Raw genomic sequence first — 22,943 nt, forward strand, 5'->3', positions numbered from 1 at the left:
CTATCCTTTTTTTTTTTTTTTTTGTGCCTTAACCATGACCCACCGTAGCAGCCAAAAAGTGCATTGTAGAGTGCTAGGCTCCATAGAAGATCACTATCCAGCTCCGGCTACAGAGTGTACTATTTGGCATGCATGATTGCAGCCACTGGCTTGAATTGGCACTATACACAGCTTGTGCCAAGTGTCCATATAGAGCAGACCCAGCTGCCTCTCACTGCTGCATGGACAAGTCAGCAACAACCGCTCACTGATGTCCTCAACACTTGACTTCTCTGCTGGCCAGATCACTATGTTTAATCAAACTTGAGCTATCTGGTCATAAGACAGGACTTCATCCTTCTGTGTTATGCAGCCTGGTCAATCTCAGCTGAATTGTTGGTGCTATCTAAACACATCTGTTATGTACCCACAGATGCGAGAAATTGTTTTGAAATTTAACTTGTCACTTTTTTTGAAAGCAAAACATCTGCTTTAATAAGTAAACAGTTAAAGCTACCAGGCTTTTTCTGCCTCTTATTTTTTTTCTGGTTTTTGAAAATACTATTTTACAAGTGACGAATGCACAAGGTAAAATTGTCTGTAGTATTCAGAATCATGACTTGTGCAAATATGAGCAGGATGTTTATCAAACATTAAAGCTGCATATTAGCATAGCAATAAAAGTGATAAGGGTGAAACTGTGGTGTCGGGTATGAAGAATCCTGTTTACCAGCTTTAAGGAAGTCTGGAGAATGAGTCATTCGGTAGAAAGGTAAGCAAAACGATACTGGCTAAATATCAGAGGAATACATTTTTTAGATGAAGATTTGAAAAATGTCATTTCACAGGATGCATACTATTAGTTTTTTTTTGAGTTTCTAGTTTGTACTATTTTAATAAATTATTTCTTAATAGCTCATATTAACCCTACACTACTCCTCTCCACATAACCCAATTGTTTTTTACAAAAAGTGACAGCTGGGAAAGAGACCTCATATGGTGTCTGAGGGAAGCACTTTGTATTTGTATATGACAGTAAGAATATGATTAGATGAAAATGGAGGGGCTACAGCAACCCTCCTCAAATGCGGGACAGCATGCAGTGTTATTCTATGTGCCTTTCAGCATGCTCCCTTGTGCAGGATTGCGAATCTTTTCGCACTATGAATTATTTGCAACATGCATGTATACATGTATGTCCATGGGAGCCTCACCCTCTCAGACCCTGATAGGCGGTGTCTTGATGGGTAAAAAAAACCCCAAACTCTCCCCCAAAGGAAGGACAGCTAACATTAACAAAAGTCCCTTTTGTTTCTACTGCGGCTTTATGCAAAATATTATGATAGTATTTCAATAAAACATGTTTCATATGCTTCATGTTCAGGGCACGGATGAAGATGTAAGGTGTTGCAGTATTGTTGTATTAGTATTAATACCTGTAACCGTGATATAAGGAGAGGATCGAATTCAAAACAAAGCATTGCTTGGTGTCGTAATATTTTGGTACTATGGTTAGACTGACTATGTTAGGATTAAAGGGCGCATCACAAAGAAATAACAACTAAATCACTCGTATACTGCAGCAGTGTGAATCAATCTATTTTTTCTGCTCTGTACAGTATTTTAAAATACACATTTTAAAAAAAGGATACTCACTGACTGGTGGTTTTGTAATTTTTTCAGCAGGATTCAACTTGCTGCGAAGAAATTCCGACATTTCTTTGTCTTCTTCTCTTTCTCTGCAAGAAGATGAACATTGACTTAGTCTGATCTTAATCGTTTAAGAACGGTCCAAGATGTGTGATAAATTATATGATCTTAGGTAAATAAATAATAGTTCACAAAATACAGCTTTTTTCCATTCACTAAATAACAGAAGAAAGAGACTATGCATTCATAAATTATTTAAGGAAAACTGCTACTGAGCAATCAAGATTGAAGGCTAAGCTTGTTCTGATAACCCACACCCTCAGAGTCACTTCATGAACACAGAATAGTTATGGGGTGACATGCAGTCTGGTCCTTTTGCTATAACATATAATATCTGGACAGTTGATACCTGTCTTCCTAAAGTAGTACACCTTTTAATACACGTCCAGGTAATGCAAAGTACTTGGCTACCATGGTCAATATTTCCTATCAACTCCATAGGTCCATATGTAACTACTAGGCTAGCTGCCTTGTGGGCCATTTTAAGCCTAGCCAATTTCCCTTTCAAAGGGGAGAATCAAACCCTGTACCTTGTGTCTGTGAGGTGAGCACTTTAGCCATTATACTAACCCAACAACCTCCATGCACAGTAGCACTGTAATAACTGAACATGAGTATTCACCATTTTCAAACGTCTTGCATTTTTAACTGGAACAATCTTTTAAATAACAGTGATTGGATGTTGAGCAGAAATATGACATTTTGGGATCTGTGTCATACAAACTGATATTGAAAAATCATTCTAATTTGGAACCAAACATAACTAAAACTCTTGGAAGCCTCCTAGAGATTTGACCTTGTATAAACTCCCTAAAGTCACTGTTGCTCAGTAATTACCTTTCATATTTAGGACACAATTAAAACAAAATGTTCGGTTCAGCCACAAATATCAATTCAAGGCTACACAGTCTCAGTATACCCACTGGGTTTCCTTCAGCCATCTTTAGGACTCTTTACTGAAACAACCCCTATTTTTGGGCCCTAGGAAGCTACATTTAAAACAGCAGAGGTATTAAGTAACATTTAGTATGTGACTCCACTTATGCATCGCCACCATTACTACAATGTGAAGTAGTACAATGCATTTGGTCATCATAACCAATGTTTCCCACTAAGTTTGTGTCCACATATGTGGCCAGGGGACAGCTCTCCTCCCACTGCATGCCTGTAAATGAGCACATTATATTTACACCTCCTTCCCCTTGGATAGACTCTACTCCTGTTCTTCTCTCAATTCAACAATTTTCAAATGTCCATTCCCATTATTTTGCACTGCTCCTGCCACTGCTATCACAGATTCCTTGCTCACATAATCAAAGGTTTGTGGTAGCCACGGGCTAGTCTGTTGCAGACTGAACTAAGGTGAACACATGTAGCCACGTTGGAGAACACCCTTCAAAATCACTGGGAGTGATAACTTGTACCTAAAAGTGTGCCACTGACACTCTTTTGTCAGCCAAAAACTGCACCTGCTGCTACTGCATGGTGCTCTCTGTGAAACCATGCTCCACAAACACAGATCTTCCATCCATTGTTGCCTATTTACCATGCCATTAGAGCTGTGACAAAACTTACTCCTTCTTATTACAAAGTCATGAAATGAACCAAACACTTTCTCAGTTGACAATATGCACCAGTAATGGCAGTCTATATACCTTTTTCAATACACAGTGATCTCTTAGAAAACTAATGTAGTCCTTTGCCCTATAATGGTTTTCACAAACTCCACCAGTCAAAATCCTACTCAACTTCTATGTTTCATTTAAGGTCCAAGTTTCTACACATTGCCTTGTCTTGCAATATGACCAATTTCTGTTCAATATAAAATATCTAAAAATATCACGAGGTAACCAGTCTCCAGGGACTTCTGCTTCTTGTTCTTTGCCTTGCTCGGGTTTTCGGACTTCACCTGCTATTTCAAATAGGATGAACGGACTCTTCCATACCAACGATAACCTTGGCAGTGTAGTAAGTACGCCGTCTGTTATTCCTATGTTGGACGACTGGTTTAAAGACCCAGTTTGTTTTATTAATGTGCCTTTACAGGCCGACAATTCAAAGAATATTGGTACTGAAGAAAATAATTTAGTTAATAACTTGAAATCTTATGATACTAAACTGTTTAGATTCAAAAAATTACAAATTGAGGTGCAATACCTGTCGGAATGTATTAAGAGACAGCAAGTTCCAAAGGGACTGAGACAATGGCGCTTTCCCACGGGCTTAATCCTTAACTCAACATTTCATAAAGAACTATTAAATCTATTTGATCGACAAGGAGTTGAATTCATGGAAATGGTCAAAGACTATTGTATCCAGATGGATATTTTGAAGGTCAAATTGGTTGAATTGGATTCTAGCATCCATTTGGACAAAGACTTTTTGCGCTATAAATATGACTTTTTACATATTTTTTCAAGTATTGAAAATGCTTTGTCAAAAATTAAAGAGAATAAAATCAAGAAGCTTAATAGAGACTCTTTAGCTTATGGGAAGGGACTAGCATGCCCTTTACCTTCTTCCAACCTGAATGGGAATGCTAATTCAGGATTGAATAGGGGCTTGACTGATTCTATTGATAATTCCACTAACGTGGACAATAATGGGAGTTTAATGAATGATACTATGTCCAATGATGTATCCCCGATTAGAAGAAGTGAGAGGCTTGCTAATAGACATACTAGTGTTAGTGCGATCAACAACAATAATAATAACACTGATGGCTTGGCCCCGCCTCAGGGTTTTCAGGGGAACAAGAAAGTAAATACCGGTGGACAACAAAATCGTCCACAACAGCAACAATTTTGGAAGAAGAAAGCTCAGAACAGGAGGAGGAGATAATTTTTTTCTCCTGGTCCTGTAAATCACCCTAGTTCTGTTAGTATTTATCGAAAATGTGTTCAAATTTTACTGAACAGCACACAGGATTTTAGAATATATAATTATTTTGCTTTTGTCCCTGCTCCCTTGCTTATAAATGCTCTTGCTAAGGGCTTAACTTTCGTCCCTTCTATTAGAAGTGACTTGGCAAGAACTCTGATTGATCTTAAGACCTTTACCAGGAAACTTAATTTGAATGTGTTGTTCAGTAATAATTCTAGTCTTATTAAAGACTTTAGGGTTGCTAGTGTGTTTAATCCTACGTTACACCCTTCCATATTATTATTTGAAAAAATTTGTGAGAATGATTTTAGGACAACTTTGAATAATAGGATGTCGTTTAATACAGAATTATTAAACCTGTCTCAACTAGAGAGGGATGTGTTAGATGATTTGAGGTTTGCCAACATCCATGTCATTAAACCTGACAAGGGGGGTGGGTTGGATTTTATGGATAATGAGGATTATAACAACAGTATGTGTTCACTTTTGGCAAATGAAGCCTATGTTAAAGTTTCTCTTAATGAAATGAATGGGGCATACCAACGAATTAAAGGCTTTATTAATGATTTATTTATTGATGGACGCATTGATGTGGATCTATTTAATTTTCTTTCCATTTCCCACCCACTGACCCCTACTTTGTTTGGCTTACCTAAAATCCATAAAAATTTGGTAAACCCCCTTTTCGTCCAATTATTGACGGAAGGCAATCCATCACCTATGGTTGTGCCAAATATGTAGATGCTAAGCTTAAGGAAGCTCTGGAAAATGAAACCCAAATTTGTAAAGATTCTTGGGCATTTTTAGGGGCTATGAATGACCTTCCATTTTCTGAGAGTCTTAATTTCCTCACAATTGATGTCCGTGATTTATATACTATAATTCCTCAGGACATCGGTTGTGAGTGGATTAGGGATTTTTTGCTGGAACAAAGTTTTGATGGTTCCTGTATTGATTTGGTGATTTATTTGTTGGAGTTGGTTTTAAATAACAATTATTTTTTATTTAATAAGGATTTTTATTTACAAAAATCGGGTGTTGCCATGGGCTCTCCCTGTGGGGCCACGTTTGCAAACACTGTGATGGCTTATTGGGAGAAACAATTCCTTTTTAAGGATTTAGTTTTTCAAGAAAGGGCAGCATCGTACACTCATTATTTGGACGACATTTTTATACTTTGGCAAGGGGATACATCTTCAGCTGAATTATTTGTTGAGCATATTACTAAATTCACCAGTTTTTTAGAATTTACATGGGAATTCAAGTCTGATAGAATTTCTTTTCTTGATGTTGAGTTGATTAAAAAATTTTCTTTGAATATGTATATTTCAAAAATTTTCAGAAAACCTACTTATTCAAATGCATTTCTTCATTTTTGCAGTTGCCATCCTTTCTCCCAGAACAGAGGGGTCATTAAGGGCCAACTTGTACGGGCTGCAAGGATGGTTTCTTTGGAATGTGATTTTATGGATGAATGCAATTTATTGAAGGAAATGTTTATTAAGCATGGATACCCCGTTAAATTAGTGGATGACCTCATTGTCGAAGTCTCTTCTAAAAGATTGAAAGTTTTTTTTTAAACCTTTATTGATTGCAAATGACAGTTTTAGTATTGTTGAATCAGACCTAGTAGGTGTTAACTATAATGGATTGACAACAGACCCAAAAGGTATTACATCTGACTTTAACCAGTTGTGTGTTCCCCTTGATGCTGATATAGCTAGATTGGGTTTTATTACTACTTTTTCTATTGATGCCCCTTTATTGAAATCAATTATTTTTAAAAAATGTTTTTTCTGTTGGATGATATATCGATTAGAAATCATGTAGGTGATTCTCCTTTTGTGGTATTCAGAAAAGGTAGGAATTTGAAAGCCTTCTTGAAAACGGCACCCTAAAATGTCGCTTACCACATTGTGGCATGTTTAAATGTGAGGCTTGCCATTGGTGCAAATATATTAATGTTGTTACTTTTTTTGTTATAAATGGCAAAAAGTATCATATCAAAGGTAAATTCAATTGCAACACAAGGGGGGTTGTTTATTTGAGTTTATGTTTGAAATGCCCTGCCTTTTATGTGGGCATAACCGAAAGACCCCTCAAAAACAGAACCTATGAGCATATGTATGCAATTGATAAAATGAACTTGAATAATGCATTGGCTAGACACATTAATGCTTTCCCTAACCACAAATTTAGGTTTCTAGTCATTGAAAAAATATTTGACAACATTAGGGGTGGACCAATAGATCTGAAGCTAGATGAGAAAGAACTTATTTGGCAATTGAAACTGAATGCTTTAGCTTCTCCTGGCTTGAATGATTCAGTTTTTATTAAAAGCATCTTGAAATTGAGGGCTTAGATGAGATAAGGTTACATGTGTGTTTTATATGCATATATATGCATATATATATATATATATATATATATATATATATATATATATATATATATATGTATATATATGTCTTCTTTGTAATAACATATTAAAATGAGAGATATATATTATTGCATTTTTTTATTTCTTTAAATGCATTTAGATGCTTATATGTATTTACATACATTTATTGTTATGACTCGATTTATGTATTACTTTAACATATTTACATACTTGTATCTCTTGAATTGATTGTATCAATTTATTTTTTACCATGCAGGTGGCTTAGTACTTTAAATTGAGGCTTTGTTTTTGTAAGAAGGAAATGATGTCATGACTTGAAAGTTTATATAAGTGCATTTATTTTTTCTTATCGTTATCTGAAGAAGTTTGCTAATTTCAGTAAACAAAAGCGTTAACTTTTATTATTGGATCCAGTGTGGTTTGTTCCTTATTCTTTTTCATTTGCAGTTTTTGTTTTTTACCAGTTTTTTCACATTTACCAAAAATGACGTAGAACAGCACTTTGATACATCAATTCAGTATAAAAATGGGGTAGAGGAGATCAAATCAGTAATATTCACGGGATTCAAAGATGGCTGCCATTCTGTGAACACTGCTGAACTGCAGCTCTCCATTTAACCTGAGGAAATCAAAACCCTGAGTGGATACTACAAAGTTTTCAACATCAAAACTTCGATAAACTTACTCTAACTACACTTATTTATCCTGGATTGAGAAGAAAAACCGGAAAAAAGGAATATATTTCATTGGATTACAACAGATTAGCTAGCTCTGCAGAGAGGAATACACAAAGGAACCGTGTGCTTTTTATATTGCAACTTTTTATGTTCCAATAAGATGTCAAAAGAAGACAAAAGCATGGATATCACTATGACTAAAACAAAATTATCGGAATTGCAATCACCAGAAAAGATGTGACTACTAAGCGACAAAAATTACTAAAGCACAGGAACAACAGAAACTAGGGACTAAAACTAAAGCTGATCAAGCTTTAAATATGGAGGATATCAAAACTGCACTTCTGCCTATACAAGAAGCTTTAAAAGAACTGACTTGTCAAATACAATCATTTGGAATTTCATGTACTCAGTTGCTGGAAAGAATGGATAAGACGGAGGCTCGAATTTCTGATACTGAGGACAAATTAGTTTTACTGGAAAAAAAAACGAATCTGCATGATGTGGATATACAGGCTATACAAAGTAAGCTTACAGACCTAGAAGCAAGATCCAGGAGAAACAATATCATTGTCAGAGGGATTCCTGAATCCATTCAGTATAATGAACTGATTCCATCTATACTACAAATATTTGCAGTGCTTTTAAATGATTCTGATACTGTGAAACAAATCATCGTGGAAAGAGCACACAGAGCTTTGAGAGAGGTACAAGCATCTAATTTTCCTAGACCTGTGTATGTTAAACTGCTTAATTATCAAGATGTAAATAGAATACTTATTACTGCAAAACAAGGTGGAGGCTATATTATGTGGAAAAACAATAAAATGTCTCTGACACAGGATCTACCTATACAAATCAGACAGGCTAGAGAGACAGTCTCTGTCTCCTTACTGCAAATTTCTTATTGACAAACAAATGAAGTTTCAAATGAAATATCCTAATATGCTTATATTCACAGTGGATGGGGCTAAACATTCTGTTTCCAACAAAAATGAGGCAAGAAATCTGTTTCTTAAAATTTTCAAGGCTTTACCTGCATCAGAGACTTGAATTGAACTTTTGATGGGACTGGTATGCTGCTATGTTTACAGTGCTTCGAGGACTGGGTAATCTTTTGTTTGCATTTGTGAAGCTTAGGCCTATTCCTGAGCAATAAAACTGTTTGCTTTTCCTTATCTTGATCTCATGCACTTGTTTCCTGACATTTTATGGCTTCTACGAACTGTTTTCAATGAGGAGGAAGACAGGAAGTGCTTAAAATGCTGTTGAGGGTGTAGATTTCGTTGTGGCACTTCCGAGAGTCCGTCTGCAAAAGTGGTCCCCCGTCGCGAGCATTTTACAGGACTTCCTGGTTTGGAAAGCCGAAGATAAATGTTTTAAACACTCTCTTGCTTATTTAACATTAAATAACACTGTTCTATAGTAATTTAAGCACATAGGAACTTGTTAGGAACTTCATTTATTAACTTTCAGTCAACATTTTGTAGTTATATTATTTAGAGAGGGTGCAGGGATTTAGCAATGTTTATTTAACCTGTCAGCATAGTTTTTAATGTTTTGTGTTATTTTCATTATTTTATTTAGTTAGAAGCTTGCTTTATTATGAAACTAGTATAAGGTGAATGTATAACAAAGGATATTAATAAAGTTGCTGTCTATTTGCTTTAATATAGGGTTATATATTAGTATGTATTTTTTTTCTCTTCTCTCTTTTAATGCATGTGGTTTATGTATAGATAGCTAATCCAACTGAAAGTGCATTATTATAGTGAAAGTGCATTATTATAACCTACTGAAAATGCATTATTTTTTTTACTTTATTCTTTTACATGTACTACTGTTACATTTTAATTTGATTTGTTTAAATAGTAATTAACCAAAGAGATGCAGTTTATGGCAGTGTTTGTTAGGGAATGTTTAGTTTAGGCTTTGTCGTAGTGAAGTTAGGTTTTATAGGTCTTAATTGTGATACATGTGTGAAATTTTACATTGTGGTGTTTTATATCTGTTGTTTCTTTTAAACCCTTTGTCATTTTATATTATACAGGACCTATTCATCTCCTGGTCCGGGGTTAGAGTGGGTATGCACTGCTTGAGGGGATATAAGGATTGCTTCAGATTATGTATGGTTTTGAATTTACTGTTTTTTGTTTTTTCCATGCCCTCTCTCCAAAACTTTTATCTTACAGTGAATCTTTGAAATGTGGGAAGTAGATTCATGGAACGTTAAAGGGCTCCAGAACTTGAAGAAGAGGAAACTGGTGTTACATGTACTGTTGCAGGCTAAGGCATGGTTTATCCTACTCCATGAAACGCATTTAATGAATGATCAATGGGGTGATGTTAAAAAAAAGAAATGGATTAGAGAAGTAGTAGTATCTGAAGGTAAGTCAAATAGTGCTGGGGTAGCCATAATTATTAAAGATCAATACAAGGAAAAGATATTAGATTCTAATACAGATAAAAATGGACGGTGGTGCTATGTTATTCTTTCGTCTACCTTATTTGATAAACCTATTTTACTTTTAAATATATATGCTCCCTGTAATGACCAACAACTATTTATAGCATCACTATATTCAATTTTAACACAATTTGATAGATATTATGTAATTGTTGGAGGTGATTGGAATACCTTCCAGAATCCGAAGTTGGATAGATCTTGTCCACAAAGAGCATTTAACAAGCATGCTCTATTAGCACTGAATGATCTTAAAGGAGACTTTCAATTATATGATCCATTTCATTATCTGAATAACGATAATAGTACAAGCAATTTTACCTTTTATTCCCCATGTCATAAAATGTGGTCCAGAATTGATTTCTTCCTGATTTCAAGAGTATTGATCAATCTAGAACCTACAGTTATGGTACATGCCCGTTATATATCAGACCATTCTAAAATTTCGTTGAATTTTACTAAGGGGGTAAAAGATACTTTGAGACAAAGAGGTTATAATTGGTCTCTTAATCCAATAATAAGGAGGATGAATAAGGAGGATATAATACTGGAAATTACAAAGTATCTGAAAGACTTATTGATTGGTTTAGGGAAACAACAATTTGCCCCAGATATTGAATGGGCAACAGTTAAAGCTCAAATAAGAGGGACACTTTTGCAAAAAGCATCTTATTATAAAAAGATATTAAACAAAGATATTCAAACTTTAGAAATAAAAATTAAATTACTTGATCAAGAACTGATTAGAGATTTTAATGAGCAGACAGAGAAGGAACTGATTAAATGTCAAAAGGATCTCTTAGTAAGTGAGGTATGCCAGTCATGTTCAAACACCATCAAGAGCGTTAGCTAGGATCATTAATCAAACAAAACCAATCGTGCAGATTTCGGAAATACAATTTAATAATAAAATATATTCTAAAACTGAGGAGGTTCTTAATATCTTTGAGAAAATATACACTAATATTTATGCTGGACAAAAGGATATGACCCCTAACAGGAATTATGAACAATTTCTACAGTCAATTAAGTGTCCAACAATAGGAGAGGACATTCAAAATGACTTGGTTAAACCGATATCTGAAGAAGAAATAGTATATGTAATTCAGCATATGAAATCACATAAATCACCAGGTCCTGATGGCTTGACAGTGGAATTTTATAAAAAATTTGCAGATATTTTCGGTAAGATACTTTCAGTTGTGTTTAACTACATAATTAGGAATAAAATTAATGATCCACACCTTAACGTCTCAAAAACTATTTTTATACATAAAGCCAATTCAGATCCTCAAAATCCGGATAATTATAGACCGATATCATTAATAAATGTAGACATGAAAATTCTAACCTCTATTATAGCATCTAGACTGAAGAGAATCATGACTCATATAATTTCTAAAGAACAGACTGGTTTTATGGCAGGTAGACAAACCAGTGATAATACACTCACACTACATACTATGTTAGAGCATGCTAAGCAAAATAATTTAAATATTTATGCCCTTATAATTGATGCCCAGAAAGCCTTTGATAGGGTTGATACAAATTTCTTGTTTGATCTTTTATCGTATTTTAATATATCACATGAGTTTGTCCAAATGTTACAAATATTATATAGTAATCCCTATACTACATTGTATATTAATAAAAACTTCTCTAAAAGAATACAGATTAAGACTGGAACATTTGCCCTTTGTCCCCTTTATTATTTAATATCTATCTTGAACCATTGTTTTATATATTAAACAAAATGTTTATCATAATGTCCCAATAATTTATGGAACTAAAATATTAATGGCAGCTTTTGCTGTGATCTTAGCATTTATTGTGCATCTCCATTATCAGATACTGAAAAATTATTGAAGGCTGTTAATGAGTTCTCAAAAGTGTCTAATTATAAAATTAACTTGAAAAAACAATATCTTCCCTTTAAAGACACCTAAACCCTTTTTGTTATTGCCCTTAGTGGGACAGGTATCATTTAAAGAAAATATTAAATATCTAGGTATTGAGTTCTCTACTGATAATAAAGACTTTTATAATAATAATATTAAAGCAATCTGGGAACAAATAATTTCTGATTTTGGGAGATGGAAAATTTACGACTGCCAATATTAGCAAAAGTTTCAATTATCAAAATGAACATATTACCACGATTACTGTATATTTTTAGGTCAGCCAATTTATTACTAGTCGTTTTTAGCAGTTCATAAAGAATTGGCTAAATTCATTTGGGAACCAAAGAAAACCAGGATATCTTATGATAAATTAATGACCCCAAAAAATAGAGGAGGACTGGAATTACCTAATTTTGAAATGTATTATTTAATTGTAAATTCTAATAGAATTTTAAGAATTGCCAATTATGATATAAATAATACTAAGTGGACACCACCTTGGGTAGTTCTGAATTATAAATATATTCTAAAGTTAAATATCAATCCTAAAGCAATACTTTTTTAGGTAAGGATACATTGAAATTCTATGGGATTATTGAACACATCAAAACGAGCATACTCACTTTACATAATTTATTTCATTTATTAGATTTGGTTCAACATATGATGTTTTTTCAACCCTTTCATAAGAATCCTAATTTAAAATTGAATAATCAACTAATTGATCTCAACAAGTTTCCATTGATAGTTAATCTAACTTTGATTGATATATATAAACATCTTGACAGTTCGGCCAACCAAATAAGACAAGAACTTAACTTACCTAAAAATTATCTGGTTATTCTGAGGCAAATTAGAGAACTCACTATAAGCTATTTTAAAAGTTTTAAACCGGAAGAAGAGGCTATTAATAGATGCTCTTTGTTGTGGCAAGCTCTCCAACAGGATCTTAAATATATCACGACAGCAAATCAATTAATTAAAGAATTTCAATTTCATGATAAAATTTTGTATCAAAATACTGGGAAGAGAAAATCTTACTGACAGATAGAAGTAATATGTTAAAAGCAATTGACTTGACCATCAAATCTACTTCTCTTCAAAAATTAATATATACCCAGTCGATGATTTGGAATAATGCATATTATACACGTCTTACCCTGCATAAATTTAATCCCAAAAATTCACCAACTTGTCCATACTGTAAGAATCAACCAGCTGATCTTCTTCATATGTTCTGGAGTTGTAAATGTATTTTCAAACTTTGGAATTCCCTTAAGATCCAACTTCAAAAGGTGGGTTACCAGAGTACAACGTTATCATGGAAATTTATGATTCTGCATATTCCCCGAGAGAGATCCTAAATCACAAATTATTATATATATTAATATTTTTCTATTAATGAAGCTTTATATAGCTTCAAATTGGTTAGACCCATCTAAAACTTCATGGCAGAACTTTAGAGTTCTAGCGACAAAACATATATTGGCTCATAAATTACTATTAAACCCACAAAATAAAAATGTTAATAATCCAAAAATTTGGGAACATATTTTTAATATTATACTAGCTTAGTATTTTCAACTTGGAAATATTAATAATTATTTATGTGTGTGGAGAGAATTTAGTAATCAACTGTCTATTACTTGCATTTATTTTTATGCTTTTTTATATTTAACTGTATTACATGGAAGCATTCTTGTAAATATTGTATATAGAGTGTGGTTATTAGTGATATTAGTTAATGCTTGATTTGTGAATATATGTTATTTTTGTTCTTATTTGTGTTTGAAAATAATATAACAATAAAGATTTATTATGGAAAAAAAAATCAGTAACATTCACATACTGATCCATAATAAAACAAATGGAAAAAGAAGTTAGCATAGAAGCTGCCAAAGGTGGTAGAATTTAGTTGGGATTAGACAGTAAAAAAAACATCCTGTTTGTTATCAACATATCCTAATGATAAAGCAACATAAACTTCAAACTGTGAGAGATGTTGCTATAGGAACTAAAGGTGAACCATTAGGAAACTCTGAAGTAAAATCAGTACAAGACAGAATCCAGCACAGACACTTATAAATAGCTTAGTACAGTAACTGAAAACAAAATAGAAAAAAATCTACTTGAGTGAGGACATCAAAGAGAAGAAATAGTAGTAACTACTAAAAGTGACATAAATAAGGAAATATTCTGAATCTACTTCTGCTAGTGCCAAACAGTGAATTCACTTCAAAGCAGATTCCAAGCAATGGGTATCTGTAAGTAAGAAACAAGATAGGTGGGTTGGGGGTTGGCATAATGGTTAAGGTGTTTTCCTCACAGGCACAAGGTACATGGTTTAAATCTCACTCTTAAGGGAAATTGAGTAAGCTAAAATGGCCCACATGGACAACTAGCCTAATACTTACCTATGAATCTATAAGATACATTTTGTTCTGATATTCTCTTTGTAGATAAAAGGCAACATAGTGAAGGAAAAGAAAGTGAGAGAGTGGTATGCAGTACACAAAGGAAGAGTAAGAGCAACATGAAAGAAAATAAATCACTCAAAAGGCCTGTATTGATAGTTATCCCATGCCTTGAATTAATGAGTTCATAGAAAACCTAAGCAAGGTCAGATACTTGACAATAGTAGACTTGACAATGGGATACAGGAAGATGACTCTCAAAGAAAAAAAAATGAATTACTAGCGATCAATTGCAATACTCAGTGTTACCATCGGGAATACTTGGAGCACCAACTGCTTTTCAGAAGTGAATGGTTAAAATATTGAAGCCTCACTCCTGCTATGTTCCAATATACCTGGATGATGGGGTAATTCATTTAGAGGGCTGGGAACCCCTCTTACCAAATGTGAAGGTTGCACAAGAATCTAGACAGGTAGACTTGCCTGTGAATGATAAAAATAAAGTGGGCAAGGTGGAAGTATCTGACAGGTGTTAGAGGAAGAGGTGTGTTAAGACCACACAGATGCCTTAAAACTACTGGCCTGTAATTTTCACAGGGAAACAACTGAAAGTGTTCCTTGATTAGTTATGTACAACAGAAGCTTTGTGCCTAATGGTGAGTTTATCACTTGCCCTTTGACAGATCTCATAAGGAAAACCACTGTCAAGGTGTAGTGGTCTCTTGAGGCAGCTAGAACATTTAATGAACTGAAGAGAATCCTATGTTCTGATCCTTTGTTACTGATTCCTGATTTTATTAAATAGTTTATATACTGATGTGCCAGATGTATGTCTGGGGGCAGTGCTATCTTAAAAACACTCAAAGTGAGGGGAAATCCTTTGTGCTATATCAGCAGAATTTTAAGTAATGCAGAAGGAGAATATTCAGCCACTGAAAGAGAATATTTATCAAAAAAGTGGGTCTTCTATGCCTTGAAGTGTTATTTGTTTAGCTGAACACTTTAATTTAGTAATGGATCAAGCCCTAATGTAACAGTTAAGTAGACATGAAGCTATACAAGCAGGTGTTTTCTCTCAGTATGGTGCCCCACAAGCATGGCTTAGCTAACAGAAATGCTAATGGGCTGACAAGGACCTACAAGCTATCTACGCTATCATTATGTATTCAAGTTCCCTGATTTCATGTTGGACGAAGGTGGTTGTAACACATTAGTTCTAGTATAGGAGCAATGTGTCTTTAAAATGTGGGCTGCAGTATGGAGAGTGAAACACTACATATTAGTCAGTTTAATAAGGCACTAATTGCCAATTGTGCTGATACAAAAGGAAGTAGCTTGAAAGACTAGAATTTGGAAGTTTGTTCCTCAAACGGAAGTCCAGACTCGGTGAGATGGGGCTTGTTTGGAAGGCCTTGGAAACATGGGTTATAACAACTCAGTCAGGAATAACTTGAGAAGTTACACTTGATACATATGGAGTTTAGTTGGGCTTATTCAAAACGTATATCCTGGGATATTTGTAAGACTGCCTACACCCGGAAAGGCTTTGTGTGAGAGAGAGAGAGAGAGAGAGATTGTAATTTTCTGTTTGATGGAAAAGTTACCAATGTACTGCTTTGTATTTGTTTCAAACCAAGTGGGTTATTTTATGGAAGTCTTATATCTAGTATGTCTTTGGATCTTAAATGTTATATAGTTTTAAAGGTAATGGACTAACTACTGTGATCAATGATTAACAGATCATATGGTACACCTTTGCGCACACACGCTCACACACACACACACACACACACACACACACACACACACACACACACATATATATATATAGGTCCCATACAGGTGATCGAACTTCCAAAAGGTCGACTTTCATATGGCCGAGACCATATGATCAACTTTTGGAAGTTCGAACATTCTGAACGGACAGCTCCCTATAGCAAGGAATGGGAAAATTTCCACTTTCCGCACTGTAGAGCGATCTCGGAGTTGATATATTTAAGTAGCTTGCCCCCCTGCTAGCAACGTGTAGGTAGGTTTTTTTTTTTTTACATGTTTGAAATTTCAAAAGTCGAACATATGGTCTCGGCCATATGGGTTTCTGCTTTTTGAAATTTTGATCATGTATAGTAGACCCATACATATATATATATATATATATATATATATATATATATATATATATCAATAACCAAAGTTCAAAATAGCACCCAGGAAGGAGAAACAGCAATCCACAACCAAACAGTGAAAAACACTTCTTTAATATATTAAAGAAGTGTTTTTCACTGTTTGGTTGTGGACTGCTGTTTCTCCTTCCTGGGTGCTATTTTGGACTTTGGTTATTGGTATTTGTATTTTGGCACCTTTTCCATTTTGTTTTTGTTTATATATATATATATATATATATATATATATATATATATATATATATATATATGGTTCTACTGTTTAATGTGAATTGAAAACACCAACAAAAAAAGTTCAAACACGCACAGTACCCAAAACAAAATATATCAAATGATTAATGAAATAGTATTGCGAGAGAAAAACTATTTATTTTCTCAATATTACCACTTAAACCCCCAATAACATTAGCCTCAGATTCCTCTGAATAGTAGCAGTGTTACAGGAAGGTTTTTATGAAGGTAAAGTATAGGGTTAGGGTTTAGGAAAGGGTCAGTGTTAGGGTTAGCATCCATTACTAAGGTGGTGCATGGAGCTACAGATATTTGGATTACATTTAAAACTTTTACTTTGAATGTTATAGCACAAACATTGATAGTCATTTGCTAAACTAAACAATACACTCTTACAATGAAAACAGGCTTAGCATAAGCAACAGTAAACTTCTCTGCCCTTGAAACTCGCATTCATTCAAACTGCAATGAAGCCTGCATTCATAGAAAGTGCATCTAGCCAGTGGAAGATTAAGTGTACTTTTGGGTTCTTTTCAAACCATGTGCCCCCTGCACACATTTTATGCTCATGTGTGAATGCATGTGTTCTTTCATTCACCTTTCTAATTGTATTAAATTATATTCCTTGTTTAATACAGTACCACTTGTCAAAGTGTTTTAAATTTTTAGTTTTGAACATTTTTCCAGTAACCAGTGAAATAAACTGTATGAACCGATAATGACCAAACTACCTATTTCTGAACATTTCAATCATAAAAGGCCACTGAAATGCTATCATTAAAACCCACCAATATCAGTCAATATGTACAATCTCTGTAGAAGTAAGTCACCTGAATAATTCCACATTAAAGTGAACTTTAATGAAAAGGTTATTGCTGGCAAACAACTTTGCATTTTACTGCTTCATATGCAAATTCAGTGCCTGCTGCCCTTAAAGAATAAATTGCCTATGTTTAATTAAAAAAAATGGTATACTGCTGATACGCAATAGGGAATGGCTGGCAACCAACAGGCTCTTAGTTACTAAGCATCTCATCCAAAGGAGAATACACTGAGGAGTGCAGCACCCCCCAACAACCTTATATTGCACAGTAGTGTTAGCAACTGAGCCAGGTGTGGGAAGAGAGCCAACAGCCTTCTACACCAAAAGCAAGGTGTGCTACCTCTTGCACCTCTGACACTGAACAACACAACTATGAATCTCTGTGACTGACACTGACAGCCTGCAATCCTCAGTCATTTACAAAAAACAAACAAGAAATAAAATTCAAGGAGACCTCACAGCTGGTGTGGAAGTTTAAGGCACTTGTCTGCTGATAAATAAAGTTTAGGTTTTGACTCTGAGCAAAGTCACTTAACTAGACAGTGCTCCTAACTGGAGCATTACACAAATGCATACATGTATGCACACACACACACACACACACACACACACACACACACACACACACACACACACACACACACACACACACACACACACACACACACACACACACACACACACACACACACACACACACACACACACACACACACACACACACACACACACACACACACACACCTTAGTCGCCCTCTGTAAATCAGGATTTGGTTGCTCACTGTGTCTCCCCATTTCACTGTCGTCTGCTATACACCCCTTCTTGTTTCCAAGGAAAGAAAAAAAAATGCACTCACTGGAGGGCAGATGCTCCAGTTGCTCTACAGGGGCTTAGTTGCTCTGTATATCTTCCCATTATATCTATCTCCAACTTAAATCTCCTGCTGTTTTGGTTTCTGATGTTAGGATGTTGTCCTGTGGTTTCTAGGCTTGCTGTATGAAAGTTCTCCAGCAAGGTCTTAATGCTTGATGTGTTTCTGGTTCTAATGCTGGGCCTTCTTTTGTAGAAGATTATTTTTTATTTTATAGTGAGGTTGACCCCCCCCCCCCCCGATCCAGCCAACATGGGCCCTAGGCAGCTGTCAGGTTTCATAGTGCTGGGTCTTACTCTGGACATAGGATAAACATTTTCTGTTTATTTTTGCTTGCTGATCTGATTAAGTCGATGGTTATGCTTCTTACATGACCATTTTTCAAACACAAACTTTGTCTAAATTACATAATATAAACAGTGTACCTCTAGTTAACATCAGCAGGTAACAAAACCAACAAACAAATGATGACAAAGGTCTACATGGCTTGGAACATCATGTTCAGTAAACGTGAGTATCCCAAAGTGGGCAGTACTTAATTGTATTTCATAAACAGTTGGAAAGTCAGTGACTAAAGGATATTTGGCACTTCTGTAAATGGGGTTTTACTGGGGGGAAAGCACAGAGAGAGAGAGAGAGACGGAGAGAAGGAGAATGTTTAATGCCCATTAATATATCGCACTGATTTGAATGGCCATAGCTAGCACTACATACTAAGGCTGGAGGCATTTGGGGGGGGGGAGCTGAAGATGAAGTGTTAAAATGCATCCTGTCCTGCCATTTGGAGCTGCAAAGCATCAAAATGTGTTTATATGACAAGATGCATTTTGTCTCACCACTGAAGTACTTGCAGAGCTGGAGAAGTACCACTGCAGAGGAAGATATTACCTCTGGACCATGCACTGATGGAAAGGTAGCTACGTACAATGGAGTAATAGAGGCAAAATACTGAAAAAATGACTATTTATATACTAGCAACAATGAATTCTGTGACTGTAATGTAATATATGCAGCACAGTATTTCCCAGCACCTAACAGGTAAAGGATTAATCAGAAAATAAAATGAGAAAGCTCTAGTGTTTCTTAGGCATCTGGCTCAGAGTGTTCGTTTTGTATTTTCCTGTAAGTCAAACATCTGTTTCTCAGATTTTTTTTTTCTTAAAAACATCTGGCAGTTTACATTAACAGGCTGTATGAACTAAAATCCCCCTACTGCATTTTCCTGGGATTCTTACCTCAGCCTCTCCACTTCTGCATCTTCCACCAGGAAATCTCTTTTCTGTACTAATGTATGAATTTTCAGGATGAGTTCCTCTTCCCTCTGTTTTTGCTTCTTAGTTTTCTCATTCTCTAGAATACAAAGGAAAAAGCAATTGCAGAAACGCAGATCAGATGCAAAAAGTACAGATCTGTATCAATTTATTCAGTCTGAAGGGGCAAGAAAAAATTTTATATAGAGACATTTAGTATGAAATCTGAAGTATTTTTCAAGAATAGAGAAAGAAAAAACGAAGCAAGTATTCAGCAGAAATCTCTTGTGAAAGAATAAATTAAATAAAAGCTGTTACAAACACAACAAATGATGTTAACACAACTACAAGGAAATAAAATCATTCATGCATTTACATGAATACATATGACTGCACGTGTGTGTGTGTGTGTGTGTGTGTGTGTGTGTGTGTGTGTGTGTGTGTGTGTGTGATGGTGATGGGGGGTGCATGGGGGCTTGCCCTGCAGCAACGTGATGTCTAACTTTTTTTGTTTTAGTTTTTTTTTTTTTTTTGCATTTTGAGATTTCAAAATCTCAAGCATCTGAATGTAGGGATTCTGATGTTGAAGATTTTGACTTTTTGAAATTACATAGTGGACATATATATATATATATATATATATATATATATCTATATACAGAGGAAGAGAGAGAGAGAGATAGATACAGGTATATATATATATGTATATGTATATGTGTGTGTCTATATATATATATATATATATATATATATATATATATATATATATAAAAATATATATATGTCTGTATATATATATATATATATATATATATATACACACACATACCTATATATATATATATATATATATATATATATATATATATATATATATGTATATATTTATATTATATCATCAAGTTTTCGGAGATGGTTGAGTTATTAAAAACTCAAAATTAAAAAAAAGACAAATCTATATTTTTGCAGGGAGTCAAGCCCCACTACCTCCCCATGTGGGAGAATGTGCCTCCACATCTCCTGCAAATTATATATCCCAACTCTGAGATCGCACTACAGTGTGGAAAAGGGTAAATTCCTGTTGAAGCACATCTATGTAAATTGTGGTACATTGGGGATAGGGGAACGTACCCATTTTCCTCACTGTTGTGTGATCTTGCAGTTGGTATATATAATTTGCAAGGGGTATGCGTGTGCAGGGGGCCTCTACAAAAATGTACATTTTTTTTTTCTTTTTTTACTTTCAAGTCTTGGAAACTTGATCATATGGTCAGAATGAATTTCGAGTTTCGGAAAACACACACACACACACACACACACACACATGGGTTCACTAGACAATCCCGAAATACTGAAATGTCGAATTTGAGTATTTCAAGACTGAATAGTGGAAAGTGCAGTTACGTGAAAATGCACTATGATGAATGCGGAAATGTTGAATCTGCTGTTGTGATGTTACGGTGGTTTGTGGGTTTATCTGGGGTTTCAGGTCAGTGGTGTTTATGTAAGGGTTTTGGGTAGGGATTTTAGTGTGTGTGAGTGTGTGTAGTGGTGTTTTTTGTGTGTTTGTGTGTTTAGTGTGACCTCGGATTTAGTATATATAAGTAGGGGGGGTGTGGGGGTGCAGGGGGGCTTGCCTCCCATCTTATAGGTAGGGTAGGTGTGTTTGTGTTTTATGTTGTGCTTTTTGTGTGTTGTTTTGTTTGTTGTGTGTGTGTGTGTGTGTGTGTGTGTGTGTGTGTGTGTGTGTGTGTGTGTGCATGCAAGCACGCGCACGCAAGGGACTGTAAAATGTCTTGGTGCAAGTTTACTGTCTTTTTCTGTTTGTGTGATCTCGGAGTTAGTATGCATAAGTAGGGGGGGTGTGGAGGGTGTGCAGGGGCACTTGCCCCCCTGCTTATATGTAGTGCAGGTTTGTTGATTTGTGTTTATATTTTTGTGAGTGTTTTGTTTGTTTATTTGTTGTAGTGTGGGTAGGGTAGTGAATGTGTTGTGTGGTGTATGGTGTGTTTATGTTCACGATTTTGTATTTCGCGGTTTTGGGGTTTCGAGATTTCAAGTGTTTGACTTTATGATCTTGTGATAATGAAATTCAAGATTTCATTATTTTGAGATTATAAAGTGGAACTATATATATATATATATATATATATATATATATATATATATATATATATATATATATATATTATATATGCCATCGCTGAAAAAGATATAATCTTAAAAAAGTTGTCATGAAAAATATCACCCTAAAATAGTCGACAAAATAATATCAGCAGCATTATTTGCATGCTCTCACACAAAATCTTAGTGCATGTAATTTGACCTGTATGTTCAAAATAACATAAAAACATTCACCAAAAATAGGCAAGCTCTACAGGTATAAAAACTTTCTCAGCATCACCACTAAAATATCTCTTGCTACTACCTGTACCTTGTCCCATCTCATTCATATGGTGCACCCATCCTAACCAACCTTTCAGCTATAGTTAGAAATAAGATGGAGGCATGCTATAATAAGATTTAAAAATTTGTTGTTAACAAACAATACCACAGCCACCACCATATTGCCCTTAAGATGCTGAATTGGCACAAGGTGCCTCACCATTTAGATTACATGCAGAAATGGAGTTCTATCCCCCTGTAAATTAGATATATCTGGAACCTCCCCAACTTCAAACACCTTTTAAAAATCACTTAAGACTTTGTTGTTCTTCTGCACTACCTCAGGGTGAACTAGTCCCCCCCTTAGATAAAGGGCAAATATAACTTTGCCAAGGCTATACTATATAGTCATCTCTGTTCCAAAGTGTGTACTCATAGTGTATAATGTCATCCTTATTAAAAGTAATTGTTAATTCTTTAACTAATGACAATGTTGTTTTTGTTAGCTTGTTAACTATGTTCAAATACTTGCACTCTGTATGTATAACTTCACATCGATAAATTAAAGTTGCAAATTTTTACTTTGTTAATATGTTGTTCTTCTGTATTAGGCTGTGTTATAACTTTATTTAACTGTAACCATATTATCTCAGTCTGGAGCTTTTTTCCCAGGACCTCCACTGAAAATGGAACATTATCCCAGTCAGACTTTCCTGGTAAACAAATGTCAAATAAATTATTAAAATAAAATGTAAATACATTTTTTTTCA

The 22,943-nt window shown here is 34.8% G+C and overlaps 1 protein-coding gene across 1 annotated transcript in view; it reads right to left on the reverse strand.

Moving 5' to 3' along the window:
• BMERB1 (bMERB domain containing 1) overlaps positions 1-22,943 on the reverse strand; it is a 1,463,618-nt gene that overhangs the window by 46,003 nt on the left and 1,394,672 nt on the right. Inside the window, exons 4-5 of the mRNA XM_044089171.1 lie at positions 19,774-19,888; positions 1,636-1,718 (exon numbers count right to left, since the gene is read on the reverse strand). Of these exons, the coding sequence (XP_043945106.1) occupies positions 1,636-1,718; positions 19,774-19,888 (198 nt within the window). The remainder of the gene's footprint in view (positions 1-1,635; positions 1,719-19,773; positions 19,889-22,943) is intronic.

Source organism: Protopterus annectens, chromosome 12.part0, assembly GCF_019279795.1.
Source record: "Protopterus annectens isolate FY-2018-M chromosome 12.part0, PAN1.0, whole genome shotgun sequence".
Classification (NCBI taxonomy): domain Eukaryota; kingdom Metazoa; phylum Chordata; order Ceratodontiformes; family Protopteridae; genus Protopterus; species Protopterus annectens.